The 14,329-nt window shown below is 38.0% G+C and overlaps 1 protein-coding gene across 2 annotated transcripts in view; it reads right to left on the bottom strand.

Annotated features, from left to right (window-relative positions):
* The window catches only part of CACNA2D1 (calcium voltage-gated channel auxiliary subunit alpha2delta 1), a 491,057-nt gene that overhangs the window by 398,183 nt on the left and 78,545 nt on the right, over positions 1-14,329 (bottom strand). For both annotated transcript variants that reach the window (XM_032402277.1, XM_032402278.1), the window contains exon 2: positions 2,770-2,851. In XM_032402277.1, coding sequence (XP_032258168.1) covers positions 2,770-2,851 — 82 coding nt within the window. The remainder of the gene's footprint in view (positions 1-2,769; positions 2,852-14,329) is intronic.

Below are 14,329 nucleotides of genomic sequence, written 5' to 3'. Positions count from 1 at the left end.
CAGTTTGTTAAAAACAGACAATAATAATGTATTAGCAGTATGTAATGTGATAGATATCATTACAACCATATTTCAATATACAAATGTATCAAAGTAACACAATGTCCACCTTAAATTGACACAATGCCTTAATCATTATCAACCTTCCCTGGGCTAGTGTTTTAGGATGCCAGAAGGCATTTTTATAAAATTGGAAAGATGTCTGATTTTAGCCATGTTGCCTCATTGGAGCTGCTTCTGAGCCTTCAGGTAAAAAGCTAGCTGGACCCTGGGATGCCAGTAGAAACAATTCCTTTAAATAATTTGGGAAGAACTAACAATATTAAATATCAACCCAGGAATCTGCTGAATTCCTCTATCCAACTTCTGATCCTCACTGTGCATCCAATAACCCCAAACTCAGCACAAAGTTCACTCTCAACTCTGGTGTCTTTCAGCTACTCTGTGCTTTAGGTTTCCATGGCCAAAAAGAAATGCAACCCTTTGGCCTCCATCATGAACCTTTGCTCTCTAGGCAAAGGGAAAGGGGCATATGGAATCATTCATCTACGCAAAATAACACTCTTCATGGGCCCCAATATTTAAAATCTTTTTCCAATAATAGATTCTTCTCTCTCTCTTTCTCTCCCCCTTGTTACATAATATATAATTCTTCTATGTGTATTTTTTTCTGTCACTTAATTAGGTACATGTCTCATAAACAGAACACTGTGGGGATTTTCTTTCATCCCGTCCATTCTATCTTTTTATCCTAATTCAGACTAGGCCATTTATGCATTCATCAAGATTTGCACTGTTCGGGCGCCTGGGTGGCTCAGTCGTTAAGCATCTGCCTTCGGCTCAGGTCATGGTCCCAGGGTCCTGGGATCAAGCCCCACATCGGGCTCCCTGCTCAGCAGGAAGCCTGCTTCTCCCTCTCCCACTCCCCCTGCTTGTGTTCCCTCTCTCGCTCTCTCTCTGTTGAAAAATAAATAAAATCTAAAAAAAAAAAAAAAAGATTTGCATTGTTCTTAGTAATCTATACTTGATAAAGCATAATGGAAATCAGGTCAGTTTTTTTTTTTTTTTTTTTTTAAGTGATTCATTGCAAAAAGCAGGTTTGGTGAAAGGGTTCACATATTAACACCAAAAGGAAAAGTGAGGTCAGCCAAGAAAGTGGTTTTTGAGGCCACAGTGCAGAGGAGGGAAGAGCTCCCAAGAACAGTTTATTTTTAATCTCAAGCTGTCAATAAAGAGAGTCATATAACTTCTAACCAGAATCTGTCAATTCTTATTTCTTTTTTTCTCATTCCACAATGCCATCACTTTCACAGAGGCTCACCTTATTATCCTGCACCATTTGACATTTTAACACATTTTCCTATAAGGATTCATTGCAGACCCCAAGCATCAGCTTACAGTAGCTTTCAGGAACCCTCACACCTTCAAAATGGGGATTTTTGAGTCCTACAGTGTCAGTCCTCTGAAGAGAAGACCCGCATCTCTGTCAACCTTTGGCAGCCCAGACAAAGCCTGGGACATACTCTGTGCTTAATAAGTGCTGATTAGAATTCAATTTAATCACTGTTACTCACAAACAACGCTTTTCATTTCCCAATACATTCCTTAGCTCATCTCACAGATACTTAAGTTTCCTCAACATACTCTGGTATGTTTTTTTATGAAGTTCGATCAATACATAAGGTAACCATACATTTCAGTGTCTCCTGGGGAGGAATATCCACATATATATACTCCTATGATAAATGTTCATATATCATACATGAACTGGCTTTTATATCATATCTCACCTCTGTGACTCATCACATTTGTGGAAAACAAAGGTCTCATTGCATCACTAAGAACACAAGATAAAAGTACTTTCAAATCGTTGCTTACATTGGAATGGAAGTAGTGAGACTCTAAAGAAATGACTTTTAACTTTCAATAAATCTTATGGAACCTACACATGTAAGCGCTCTTATCCAGGGAAAATAATCTATTTAAGATGCTATACAAAATATTTATATGTTGCTATCATTTTCAAGAATCATTTTGGAGTGACTTTCATAGCCATTTCATAAATCATAAGAAAAACCGTATTTTAGAGTGTCTTCTTGCACAAAAATCTTTATTACCCATCTCAGTGACTCACTCTAGTCTCTAGACATGGCTATAAACACTTTCCAACCATTTTTAAAAATAAAATCTACCCTCAAAGAAAGAACATGTGTTCCCACTGAGGATATTCAAAAGAATTCATCACAGGACTTCAAGTCACCACTGTGTGAGAGATTCTAAAATATACTCTGAAGAACAGGAACATAAAACCCCAAGATGAATTCTAGGGGATTCTACACATCACATGAACTCCTCTAAGGTGAGACTGCATGTAAACGATAGCGTGTGGTGAGAAGGCTACATTAACTGTTCAGGAATGGCATTTTTTGCTCACAATAACTATCACAGTTATCGGGGCACCTGGCTCAGTCGGTTAAGCATCCGCCTTCGGCTCAGGTCATTATCCCAGAGTCCTGGGATCAAGCCCCAAATCAGGCTCCCTGTTCAGTGGGGAGTCTGTGTTCTCTCTCTCTCTCTCTCTCTCAAATAAATAAAATCTTAAAAAATAATAATAATAACTAACAGTACCAAGGCTCCTTCTCTGATTTCACTACCCGATTCACATGAAAAATCATGTACTATTCATAATATAGAAATGCAGTTTCCTAGAAGATAGCACTGCATTCAAATCAAGGAAAAGATGAACAAACTTCTTGGGATGTTACTTACATCAACAAGCTGATTGACTCCACTTGCTGTTTTCGCCAGTGTGACAAGGTCTTCTTGCATTTTATCCACCCATGACTTGATGCTGCAGAAATCAGAAGAGAATGTTCTATCAGATCTCTGGCAAATTGAAGCCACACACATACTATATTTGTGCTGTAGATAATTCATTAAACTGCCTCTAAATCCTTCTTCCCCCTCCAAGTTCCTACTATGTCCACCCTCTCAACCCACTTTCAAATTACAAAACCAACGAACCTTCAGTGGTCAACTTCTTAGGATGCTGAGATCCCACAAAAAAAAAAAAAAAAAAAAAAATGACATAGATGTCTTGTCCAATATAAGGGTACACGTTTCCTTAATTTTTATGAGAATTCTATTAATAATTAGTTACTAAATAGAATATTCTAAACTAAACTTTACCCTTTAGCTTATAATTCTTCTTAATATAATACAAAGGGTATGCTACACACAGAATATTTTTAAAAAAGAAAATATAAATATTTTTAAATTTCTCATAATTCCATTACCCAGGGATAACCACTGTTAATATTTTGATGTATTCCATCAAATATTTTGATATATTCTAGTCTTTTAAAATTCTTTCACATGGTTGAAAGCCTATTATGTTAAATTCACATCTCTGTTTGCTTTAGGTCATATGATAAATACTCTCCCATGTCATTACAAATATTTCATAAACATTGATTTTAATGGCCACTTAATTTTCCATTATCTCTACATCTCATAATATATTTGGCCATCCTTTTTTGTTAAAAGACAGAGTTTCATCAGCTTTAATGACTACAAATTACACAGCAACAAATATCTTAGTGAATAAAGCTTAAAAGAATTTCATTTCCTTAGTTAGACTCTTAGATTTGGAATTCTTGGATCAAGGCTGATGTTTTAAAGGAATGGTTTTGAACACTGAAATCACGATTGAAAGATTTCAGTTCAAATCCTTTTTATGTATATATTTCAGATTAATGAAATGGAGATCTTATAATACAAGTTACAGATGTCAGGACATTTTAGAAAAACTTAAATCGGGGCGCCTGGGTGGCTCAGTCGTTAAGCGTCTGCCTTCGGCTCAGGTCTGATCCCAGGGTCCTGGGATCGAGTCCCGCATCGGGCTCCCTGCTCCGCAGGAAGCCTGCTTCTCCCTCTCACACTCCCCTTGCTTGTGTTCCCTCTCTCGCTGCCTCTCTCTCTGTCAAATAAATAAATAAAATCTTTAAAAAAAAGAAAAGAAAAAGAAAAACTTAAATCAATGGTCTTACTTCTTCCTGGCATTAAAGACATTACCAAACAGCACACAATGTTCCCTACTCAAATCAATATAGTTTGTAATCCCTTCATATATTATATTTATTCATCCTTATTTGTAAAAAGATATACAATGTGTATTCTTTTCTGCCCATGCAAATATAAGAAAACACTAGTTAGAATGACAGGAAATGACTTATATTTGAATTTGAACTTCTCTCTACACATATATGACATGTGTATCTCTCCGCGGCTTATTTATCCTACCTCCTCAAATTTTATTAGTACCAAGTGTTCTCCCACCTTTAAGAGACCACATCTAAGAGTGGTTTTGAAAAGTGCTGTTCTGAAAAATAACTATGTATTTCGTAAGTGTTCCATCATGAGATTTAACCGCGTTTGTCTTTCTTTTCCTTGGATAGATAAGAATTCCAATAGAACGACAATGTTACCAACTTTTCGTCAGATATATTTAAATGTAACAGAATAAAAAAAATAAATGTAGGGGAAAAAAGCATAATGTAAAAAAGGGATTTTTTTTTTTTAAGATTTTATTTATTTATTTGACAGAGAGATACACAACGAGAAAGGGAACACAAGCAGGGGGAGTGGGAGAGGGAGAAGCAGGCTTCCCGCTGAGCAGGGACCCTGATGCGGGGCTCGATCCCAGGACCCTGAGATCATGACCTGAGCCGAAGGCCGACGCTTAACGACTGAGCCACCCAGGCACCCCTAAAAAAGGGATTTAAATGAGGTGCAGGTGAACATACAAAAAATAATAAACTGATAAACTAAAGAGGAACAAGGAAAACTGAAAGGCAGTCACAAGAAAAGGATGAAATGCTTTTAAGAAAAACACAGTGGCTTGACTCACACGTGAAGTGAACTAGTTAACAAATAAAATACATAAAAGCTGGGGATACTTTCACATGAATGAAAATAAGGAAGAATATTTATTGAACCATGCTGTACGAATATGATCTTAAAAGGTAAATATCAAGAAATAAAACAATAAATACATGAGAAGAGGGTGTGGAAAGAAATGTATAGAACCATTAAAATGAAGGCTGTAAACCACATTATTCTAATACTATACTTCCTCCTGTTTATAAGCTGGTGCATATTGTAGGGGCCAAGGGCAGGCCACCAAGATGGGCCCAAGATGGACCACTTTGGCATGAACATTATTTTGAGTTAAAGGCAATCAAAATCCAATAGATTCAGGAAAAGCTCTTTACCTCCCCCTCAACTGCCTACTCATATAAGGAAGACAGCTATGAACAGAGATTCTTCTTTACCTAAGAAACTTATCTCCCTAATAGGGAACCTCTATTTTAGAGCCATCTCCCCTCACCTCCATGCTAATGGTCTCTCTCCCCTCTGTATCCTCAGACTCCACTCCTCTCCTTAGCTCATATAAGTCTCATGCTGCCTAAACATCTTTGGAATTTCCATGTCTGTGTGGATTCCCCACAGGTATGCTATTAAATTTGATTTTCTCCAGTTAATATGTCTCGTGTCAATGTGATTCTTAATTGAGCCAGAAGGAGCTTGAATGGCAGGATGAATCCTTCTTCCCTGATAATCCATTTGAAAAATACTATAAATACAAACTAATATTCATATTACTGTTATTAGATAAATATAAACGTGCTCCATTTTTACGTTCAGAACAATAAATTACAGTAGGGAGCAGGCAGGAGAAAAGAGCACCGACACCAATTTTTTTAAGATTTTATTTATTTGATAGAGAGTGCATAAGCACGGGGTGCAGGGCACGGAGGGAGAAGCAGACTCCCCACTGAGCAAGGAGCCCAAAGCAGGACTCGATCCCAGGACCCCGAGATCATGACCTGAGCCAAAGGCAGACACTTAACCAACTGAGCCACCCAGGTGCCCCCTGACACCATTTTCTAATTCACATCAGTAACTCTCCAAGCAGTTACTGAACAAGTCCTAAGACCCAGACAAAATAAATCAGCTCTTCTTAAATATAATTCCCAACACTGACAAATAGTAAGAAGTGTTATATATTCCTTTAGTTAAGAAACTGAGCGACAAAGAATATATATATGTTAAAAAAAAAAAAAAAAAAAAAAAAAACTTAACTCATGCCTGAATTCTGATTTATGCTAAAGTGATCAAAAATGTGCATTCTAACTTGACACCTGAGTGTACTGTCACTGCCTATGTTCATCGAGTTTAACCGGTTTTGGCTGAAAGCAATGGAGGACCTATCCAGTCCCCTTGCCCCCACTGACAAGCTGTCAAGAACACTTTAGGGAAGCAAGGATAATTTTTCAAAGATACGGGGTGTTACCTGGTTTTCCTAAAATTTGTAAGTACTATGCCTTTCAAACTTGGAATGAGAAGATTACAATGGCCACGAAATAAGCAAAGATCCCATTTGTCATGAAAGTGAAAAATTACACAAGGTAAAACACTCATAGGTGCAGTCTTTTTCTTTCCGGGTCTTTCTCTTTCTGGGTAAACTGTCAAGCACATATGTATAATCGCTAAGCCCTATTTTACCTAATATCCCCAGAAGGTACTATGAAATTTCGGAGAAAATCATAGAGGATATATCCTTTTCACGTAATAAGAAACTAACACAGCACTCCCCAAGGAAGAATTTGTTGTTTGCTCTGTTAACCCATTCAACAGATACTAAAAACTGCAGATGCAGTAATGAAAGATATATGCCTTACAACGTGGTTGGTCTTGAAACCAGATCTGGCAGGAAAAAGGCAAAAGAGAACAAAAACATGGTGTAGGGGAGGAAAATTTTTTTTTTCTACCCTTCTAAGTTCTTAACTTAGATAATACTTGGACAGTAGAAGTCTCCTATAACAAAAGGCAGATTAAGAAAGGAAGAGCCTACACATTTATTTAATACACATTTTACATGACACAAGAACCTTTATAAGGAAATGAAGACCAAAAAAATGGTTAAACCAGAGTGTTCTTTGCTAATCTGATAAAGAGTAGGAAGTCGGGAAAGATATCATAGAGCCAAGAGTATGAACTAACTGTAGTAAACTAGTGGGAACTTCACAAAGCCTATTCATTCAGATTCTTCTCTCTGTCCCTTGTCTTCAGAGATAAGGATGCTCCTTTCATCTGGGTTTAGGGGAAGCAACTTTCATATGAGGGGAAGGTCAGAAAGTCCTTCTTGCACACGCCACTTCTCAAACTCCTTCCGCTTAAAATATTCAGTATCATATTGTGGGGTAGTGTGTCCTGAATCCCATGAGTGGGATACATTTCAGGACCAACAGAGAATCACTTAAGAGTTTATTAGGCAGTAGGGTAGGGAGGTAGATAGAGAAGGCTTTCTGGACTAGTAGGTACTTGAAGTGAGATTTGAAAGACAAGTGGAATTTGACAAAATTGAGAAGGCAAGTAAGGAAGAATGAAGGCAGAGGGAATACAAGACATGGCATATGCAGCAACTACAAGTAGCCCGAATGGCTGGAGTCCAGGTTCGTTCAACAAATGGCATCGAACGGGAGCAGGCATGGCAGGGACACAATTCAAGCAGACAGATGGGCCAGACCAAAGGTCTTAAATAACATTCTGAGGCATTTAGATTGTGTTCCCAAATAATGGAGAGATCATGGAAAATGACGTTAGAGAGTAACAAGATCAATTAAGTATACATAAACATGATGAAACCATTTTTTTCTCACAGCCAAGTGGATGGTGGCTCAGAGGGAAAATGAAAAAATAAGAAGGGAAGGTCTAGATAAGTAAGAAATGAGGGGGATTAAAACCAGCTCAATAGTAGTAAGAGGAGAGAGAAAAGCGGAGCAGAGGCCCAGTATAAGAAACTATGAGCTCAACAAAAAATCTGAAGTATGGACAACAGGCTTTCATGTACTACTGGATATAGAGAGTGAATGGAGAAAGGATTTTGGGATGACTCATGGAGTTCTTCACTTAAACAATGATAGGACATTTTGATATAGAAAGCACGGGAGAAAGAACAATTTAGAGGGACATTAGTGTGTTTCTCTGGTTTAATTAGACATGTTTTTGAGAGATCCATGTGTAGATATTCACTAGGCAATTGAATATACCTGGGTTTGGAGTCCTCAGAAGTTCCAATAAGAATATAAAGATTTGGTGTTTACAATGTATATAAAGGACATAGGTAAATCAATGTATGACTCCCAAAGGACAGTGTACAGGAGGAAGGAAATACCTAGTACTAGAACTCTGGAAAATAAAGTTTAAAGAAGAGACAGAGGATCTGAGTAGTGGCAAAAGGGAAAGGAATCCAAGAACAGTGGTATCAGAAAACCCAGAGAAGGGAAAAATTTCCAGAGAGAGGATGTAGTTATGGAGTCATCAAATAAGGTGGGAGAAATTTATCCAATCCTTATGTGTAAGGAGAATGACAGAAATGGTGTGGAATCTAAAAAAGAATGAAGAACAAAGGTACTTATTTTTCTTTTTTAAGATTTTTATTTATTTATTTGAAAGAGAAAGAGAGAGAGCAGAAGCAGCAGGAAGGGCAGTGGGAGAGGGAGTGGGGCAAGCAGACTCCCCACTGAGCAGGGAGCCCGACAGAGGGCTCAATCCCAGGACCCCAAGATCATGAGCTAAGCCAAGTCAGATGCTTCACCAACTGAGCCACCCAGGCACCCCAATTTTTCTTTTTTAATAGAAGAGATTTAGGCATGTTTCCATGTACAAGGAGAACAGCAGGTAGAAAAGGAGACACTGAAGATTCAGGAGAGAACACGTAATGTATCGACAGAGCAAGGTTCTTCAGAAGCTCTAGATTAGGCTTGTTCTTGCTCAACCCCTGTATTCCAAACATGAGGGTGGAGAATGAGTGAAGAAATAAGCATAACCCAGGAGGAGCCTAATCCATGGCTAGAAGGATACCTGTTCCATAGAGATTGGAGGGAAAATGTAAAAGCTTTTGGGTAAATGGAAGTAACCAGAGCAACTTGATCAAAAAGCTGAGACAGTTCTACTTATTGGTGTCTATTTCTTTTGTAATAAAAGAGACAGTCATCTGTTCAGAGACAAGCAGCACGTATTAAGGTAGGGTAGCTGGAAAGAAAGTTGGAGATTTAAAAAGAGCATTAGCCAGAGGGTATTTAAAGATGGGCCCTAGACTGGAGGTCAGCATTTTTTCTGGTACTAATCAGCATAAATGTGTGAATGTCTTCACCATCTATCTCTTGACTGGAGAGGGAAACATGAGAGAAAAAAAGGCATTCAGATGAATATGGGGCAGATATCAGCATGTAGGAAAGAAGGATAAGGAAAAGTGAATTTAAGGGCCTGGAAATTTCAAGCTCTCTATGCATTCTAAATAATAAAGACAACCAAAAATCTCATTAAAATGTTACAGTATTGTATTAATAAGGCTTATTTTCCAGTCACCAACCAACCTCACACATTTCCATGTGTGCTGACTGTCCCTTTCCATGTTCTGCATTTGCTCTCTAACCTCTCCCTGAAATTAACCCTCCACCTCCATTGTGATGGAATAAATTGCACAAGTACTGCATTATCACCTTTCACAACCTCCCACACTAAAAATTTTCTCCTCTGTCCACTAAATCCAAAAGCCTTTTAACTGTGCTTTGTGCTTATTCTTCTGTACACTTTCCAGATTAGATGGATATACTTTTATTCTCTTTCACCACTGAATCCTCAAATACTTTTTATTACAGTGCTTTGTATACTGTAGGCAAACAGGTATTTATTGAATACATAGAAGAATGTGTTGGAATGAAATATAATTGCATTATTGTGTGTTTAAGAAGCACAGTTATCTTTATTTAAGTAGAGAAAGTGATTGACTTACCAAATTTCTTCTTCTCTCCACAATCCACATCAGAAAAAATGAACTGCTGGACCTACGCATCTATAAAAAGCACCCACTTTTCAACAAGGGGCAAATTTTCAAAATATGACTATTATAAGGGGATTATTAAATCTCTAAAGTGAACACAATCTTTCAAGTGTATAACGAATGTCATAGAAAAAAAAAAAAGGTCTTGTAATCCTTCTCTGCCCCTACAATAACTCAGAGTCAACTAGCAGTATATGTTTCCAACTGATGATGTCTGCAGACTCAGGGTAAATTGGAGAATTCGCTATGAGATCTCTAAATACTGAGACAAATATTTTGTTGAATAATTAAGATAATCTCTTATATCCTGGACTTCATTTTAAGGTACAGAAAGAGCCCAAATTTTTAAAAGCAAATATATAAGATATTCAAGTTTTCACTAAATTTGAAAGAAAAATACTTGCCATGAAATTAATACTGTTCCTTTTGAGATCGGATTTGCCTGTTACACAGCTTTCCAAAGGGTAGTGCATAGTTCAGGAAACTCTTTATTTAAGGAAAAAAATATGGTAATCCATTTCATTTTGCATGCATTTGGGGAACATCAAATTCAGAACAGCACAAATTACACCCTGTTTAATCTATTGTAAAGTGTAATGGTTGAGTACAAAGTGTCAAGTCTACATAGTTATCTATTTAATTGTTTTAAATGCTACAGAGAGAATTTGCCTTTTTACTGGTTGGAACAATGGAGCCAAAGTGATAGCTAAGAATTGTTATAATAGGTCCTACCAAGACTAACTGTCCTTCCTTGCTATATTTGATGTGGTAAGTCCTCTAGAAAAGAGAAGGATGTGTATGAACCCACTGCTATTAGCAAGGAGAGAGGAGTAAAACAGACATCTTTCTTCCACACCCTCCTTGAATTATCACACTAGCAATTATCATAGAGACTAAAGCAAAAGAGGAACAGGAAATACACAGGGGAAGGGGAAGGGGAAGGGAGGGGGTTACAATAAGGAGGAGCAGGAGAGTGAGAAGTCTGCACCCTTTAAAGCCCTTGTCCTAAGCATTCTCTGCCTATGTCACTATTCTTACAAAATAATTTTATTTTTAACCCAAGGAAATAAGAGACATAGTTATACCCCGTGGACCTGGGAAAAAATTAGAATATCACAAGATCTGACAATCTGACCACTTCGGTTGTGTTGATATATGTAAAGAGCTTATTCATAAATTTGAAGTACTAAGATCATATATTTCAAAAGTGTTCTACTTGCTATAAATATCCCATCAATGCCACACTGCTTTTTGTTATGTAATAAATCACCCACAGTGTTCCTGTAGTTGGATAAATATAACATAAGTAAGCCAAAGATGTAGATAGCCCAGACAAACTATTTTGCTAAATAGGCATTTCTTATAATGTAGATAACTATATCATTAACTACTTTTTTTTTTTTTGGTGCAAAAGGAGTGTTTGATATCTGCATTAAATCTAGGATTGTTTGTGAGATGGGTGTTATGCCAGGAATGTTAGTTCCTGAAATTATTCTCAATTGAAACCATTTTCAATAACACTACTGCTGTGTTTTTAGAAAGCTATTTAGACTTGTGAAATGCTTTAGTATTCCATTTTTATCTAGAGTCAATCCTGTAAGAAATGCAGAAAGCGATGTGAACGAACTAATCACAGTGGAAAGGTAAAAGTCCTTGAGAGTAGGAAAAAAAGGGCGGGTTATCAATAAAATCAGATTTTAAGCTGTTCATGTTCCTCTGCCTTCATTTTCTGTTGGCCTTTTGCTGCTCCTGCGTGTGTGTGTGTGTGTGTGTGTGTGTTAAATCTGTGTCATAAATACACACACTCACTCCTCCTTCTCAAAGATCAAAGATTCTTCATACCTACTTCTTATATCATCTTGGATTGATTTTTGTTTTATCCAAGAATGTTTTCATTGTTTCTTCAGTGAATATTAATATTTTGCCTCAGCTCCAGCAATTTGCTTCCAGCTTCCAGGACAACAAACGAGCAATACACTTCAGGGCTGATATGAATGTAGTTCCATGGTTTACAAGAGGGGGAAAGGTTCTCCTTTGAGGGATCTGTGCCCTTGAGGCCCTGAGAGCTTTGTCTTTTAGCCTTCCGCACCCCAGTGAGTTACAACCTCCAGCCTCGTCCCTCTAGCCTGGTGCCAATGGAGGTGTCCCACATGGGCCACACAATCTGCTGCTAGTGTTTCTATAAAACAAAATGAGCTGAATTTCTATTTGCTTATTACAAAACCTCCATGCATTTTATTGAAGATCTTCCCTTACATTGTTTATCTGTATCTTTTTCAGTCACTGCAGGTTGTTCCCAAAATTTATTTTAGCCTCATTCAAGGATGTGAATATTATATAATGTCCTGATAAAAATGTCCTCATTTCCTTTCTTCTCTGAATTATGAACAGTGCATTCCTAATATTCCCAACACTACCAAATACTCAAGTGCTTATTATATTTGGATTCTAAATGGCCAATCCATTTCCCCATATGGATCAACATCTGCAGTCAAGCCAGTTTAGCTGCCTCACAAACATGGCAGTTTTGTCATGTTAGGTAATCACGTTTCCCACTCACCTGAAATTACCTAAGTCCCTTCAGCTCCCAAAAATCATCCTTCAAGTCTGCTTAGATCCTACTTCTGGGTGATCCAAGTCCTCAAAGCCTCAGAAATTGTTCTTTTCCCTACGTTTCTAAGATTTATATAGCCTGTCCTACAAAATGTCACACATACTGATATAGGTCTTACTTATGTTAGTAGTATTTTTCCCCAGCAATACTTAATTTCAGGGAGTGGATAGGCCACAGCCTACAGTTCTGTATTCTGAGAATATCTGACATAGTTCTACACATACAGTAGGCACTCAATGGGTAGTAGATAATATCTATTGAGCACCTAAGTGTGAGGAGCTGTTCTAAACATGTCATGTGAACATCCTCTCATTCTTACAAAAATCTATTGAAGAAGTACTGTGTCCTACTTTACAGATAAGGAAACTGAGGCATAGGGAGGTTAACTTACTTGCCCAAGATCAAAGAGTTAGTAAATGACAAAGTGGAGCAATTTGCCCTAAGAAGCCAACAGAGCAGGGGCGCCTGGGTGGCTCAGTCAGCTAAGCGTCTGCCTTCAGTTCAGGTCATGATCCCAGGGTCCTGGGATGGAGTCCTGTGTCAGGCTCCCTGCTCAGCGGGGACCTGCTTCTCCCTCTCCCTCTTGCTCCCCCTAGCTTGTGCTCTCTCTCTCTCTCTCTCAGTCTGCTCTCTCTCTCTCTCTCTCAAATAAATAAATAAATTAAAAAAAAAAAAAAAAGAAGCCAACAAAGCATACTATTTTAATAAGTGCTAATTGACAGGGTCACCTGAAACTTGGCTTGGCTCTCATCATTAAACCACCAGATAGGAGTCCTCAAGTCTTCTCTCACCAGAACTTACAATGTCTCATGTCTTTTATTTTACAGACGGTCAGAGCCCTGGGTTCTAAGTTTGCTTCACTGATGTAAGGAGAAAAAATGGCAATTACAGAAGTCTTATTTTTACATGGCAAGAGAAAAGGAAATTAGGAAATGAGGATTTAAATAATTGAGAAAACCCAAATATTTTCTTCCTTAAAAAAACTTTGTGGAGGGGCGCCTGGGTGGCTCAGCTGGTTGAGTGTCTGACTCTTGATTTTGGCTCAGGTCATGATCTCAGGGTCATGAGATCGAGCCCGGGGTTGGGCTCTGCACTCAGCAGGGAGTCTGCTTGAGATCCTCTCCCTCTCCCCCATCCCTCTCTCTTTCTCTCTCTCTCTCAAAATGAGTAAATAAAATCTTAAAAAAAAAATTCTGTGGGGCGCCTGGGTGGCTCAGTTGGTTAAGCGACTGCCTTCGGCTCAGGTCATGATCCTGGAGTCCCGGGATCGAGTCCCGCATCGGGCTCCCTGCTCGGCAGGGAGTCTGCTTCTCCCTCTGACCCTCCCCCCTCTCATGTGCTCTCTCTCTCTCTCTCATTCTGTCTCAAATAAATAAATAAAATCTTTAAAAAAAATAAAAAAAAAATTCTGTGGAAATATGCACATGATTACTGAAATGCTACAATTTTTCCTCACATTAAGTTGTTAAGTCTTCATTCATATTATCAAATAAACAAGCACTATTTGTTTTATTTACAAAACCATAAACTGCTCTGCTTTCATTAAGAGCACAGCATCATCGGTATTAGGCACACAGCCACTGACTCTCCTATTATTCACAACATGCACACAGACTTGACATCAAGTAGCAGGTTAGATGTAGAGTCAGCCCTGCTATGTTTCTAAATAGAAAATATTCTCAAGGCAACATTAAATCCTTCAAATATGAACGGAAGATATGACTTTCAGCTGGCCTTCACTGTCTTCATAATGAAGGTTCAGATACACAAACAAATACAAGAATGTAAAAGCCTAGGCTCAGACT

This window comes from Phoca vitulina, unplaced genomic scaffold (assembly GCF_004348235.1).
Source record: "Phoca vitulina isolate PV1807 unplaced genomic scaffold, GSC_HSeal_1.0 scaffold4, whole genome shotgun sequence".
Lineage (NCBI taxonomy): Eukaryota > Metazoa > Chordata > Mammalia > Carnivora > Phocidae > Phoca > Phoca vitulina.
The sequence above is the reverse complement of the archived record's forward strand: the minus strand, read 5'-3'. Positions and strand labels throughout refer to the sequence as shown.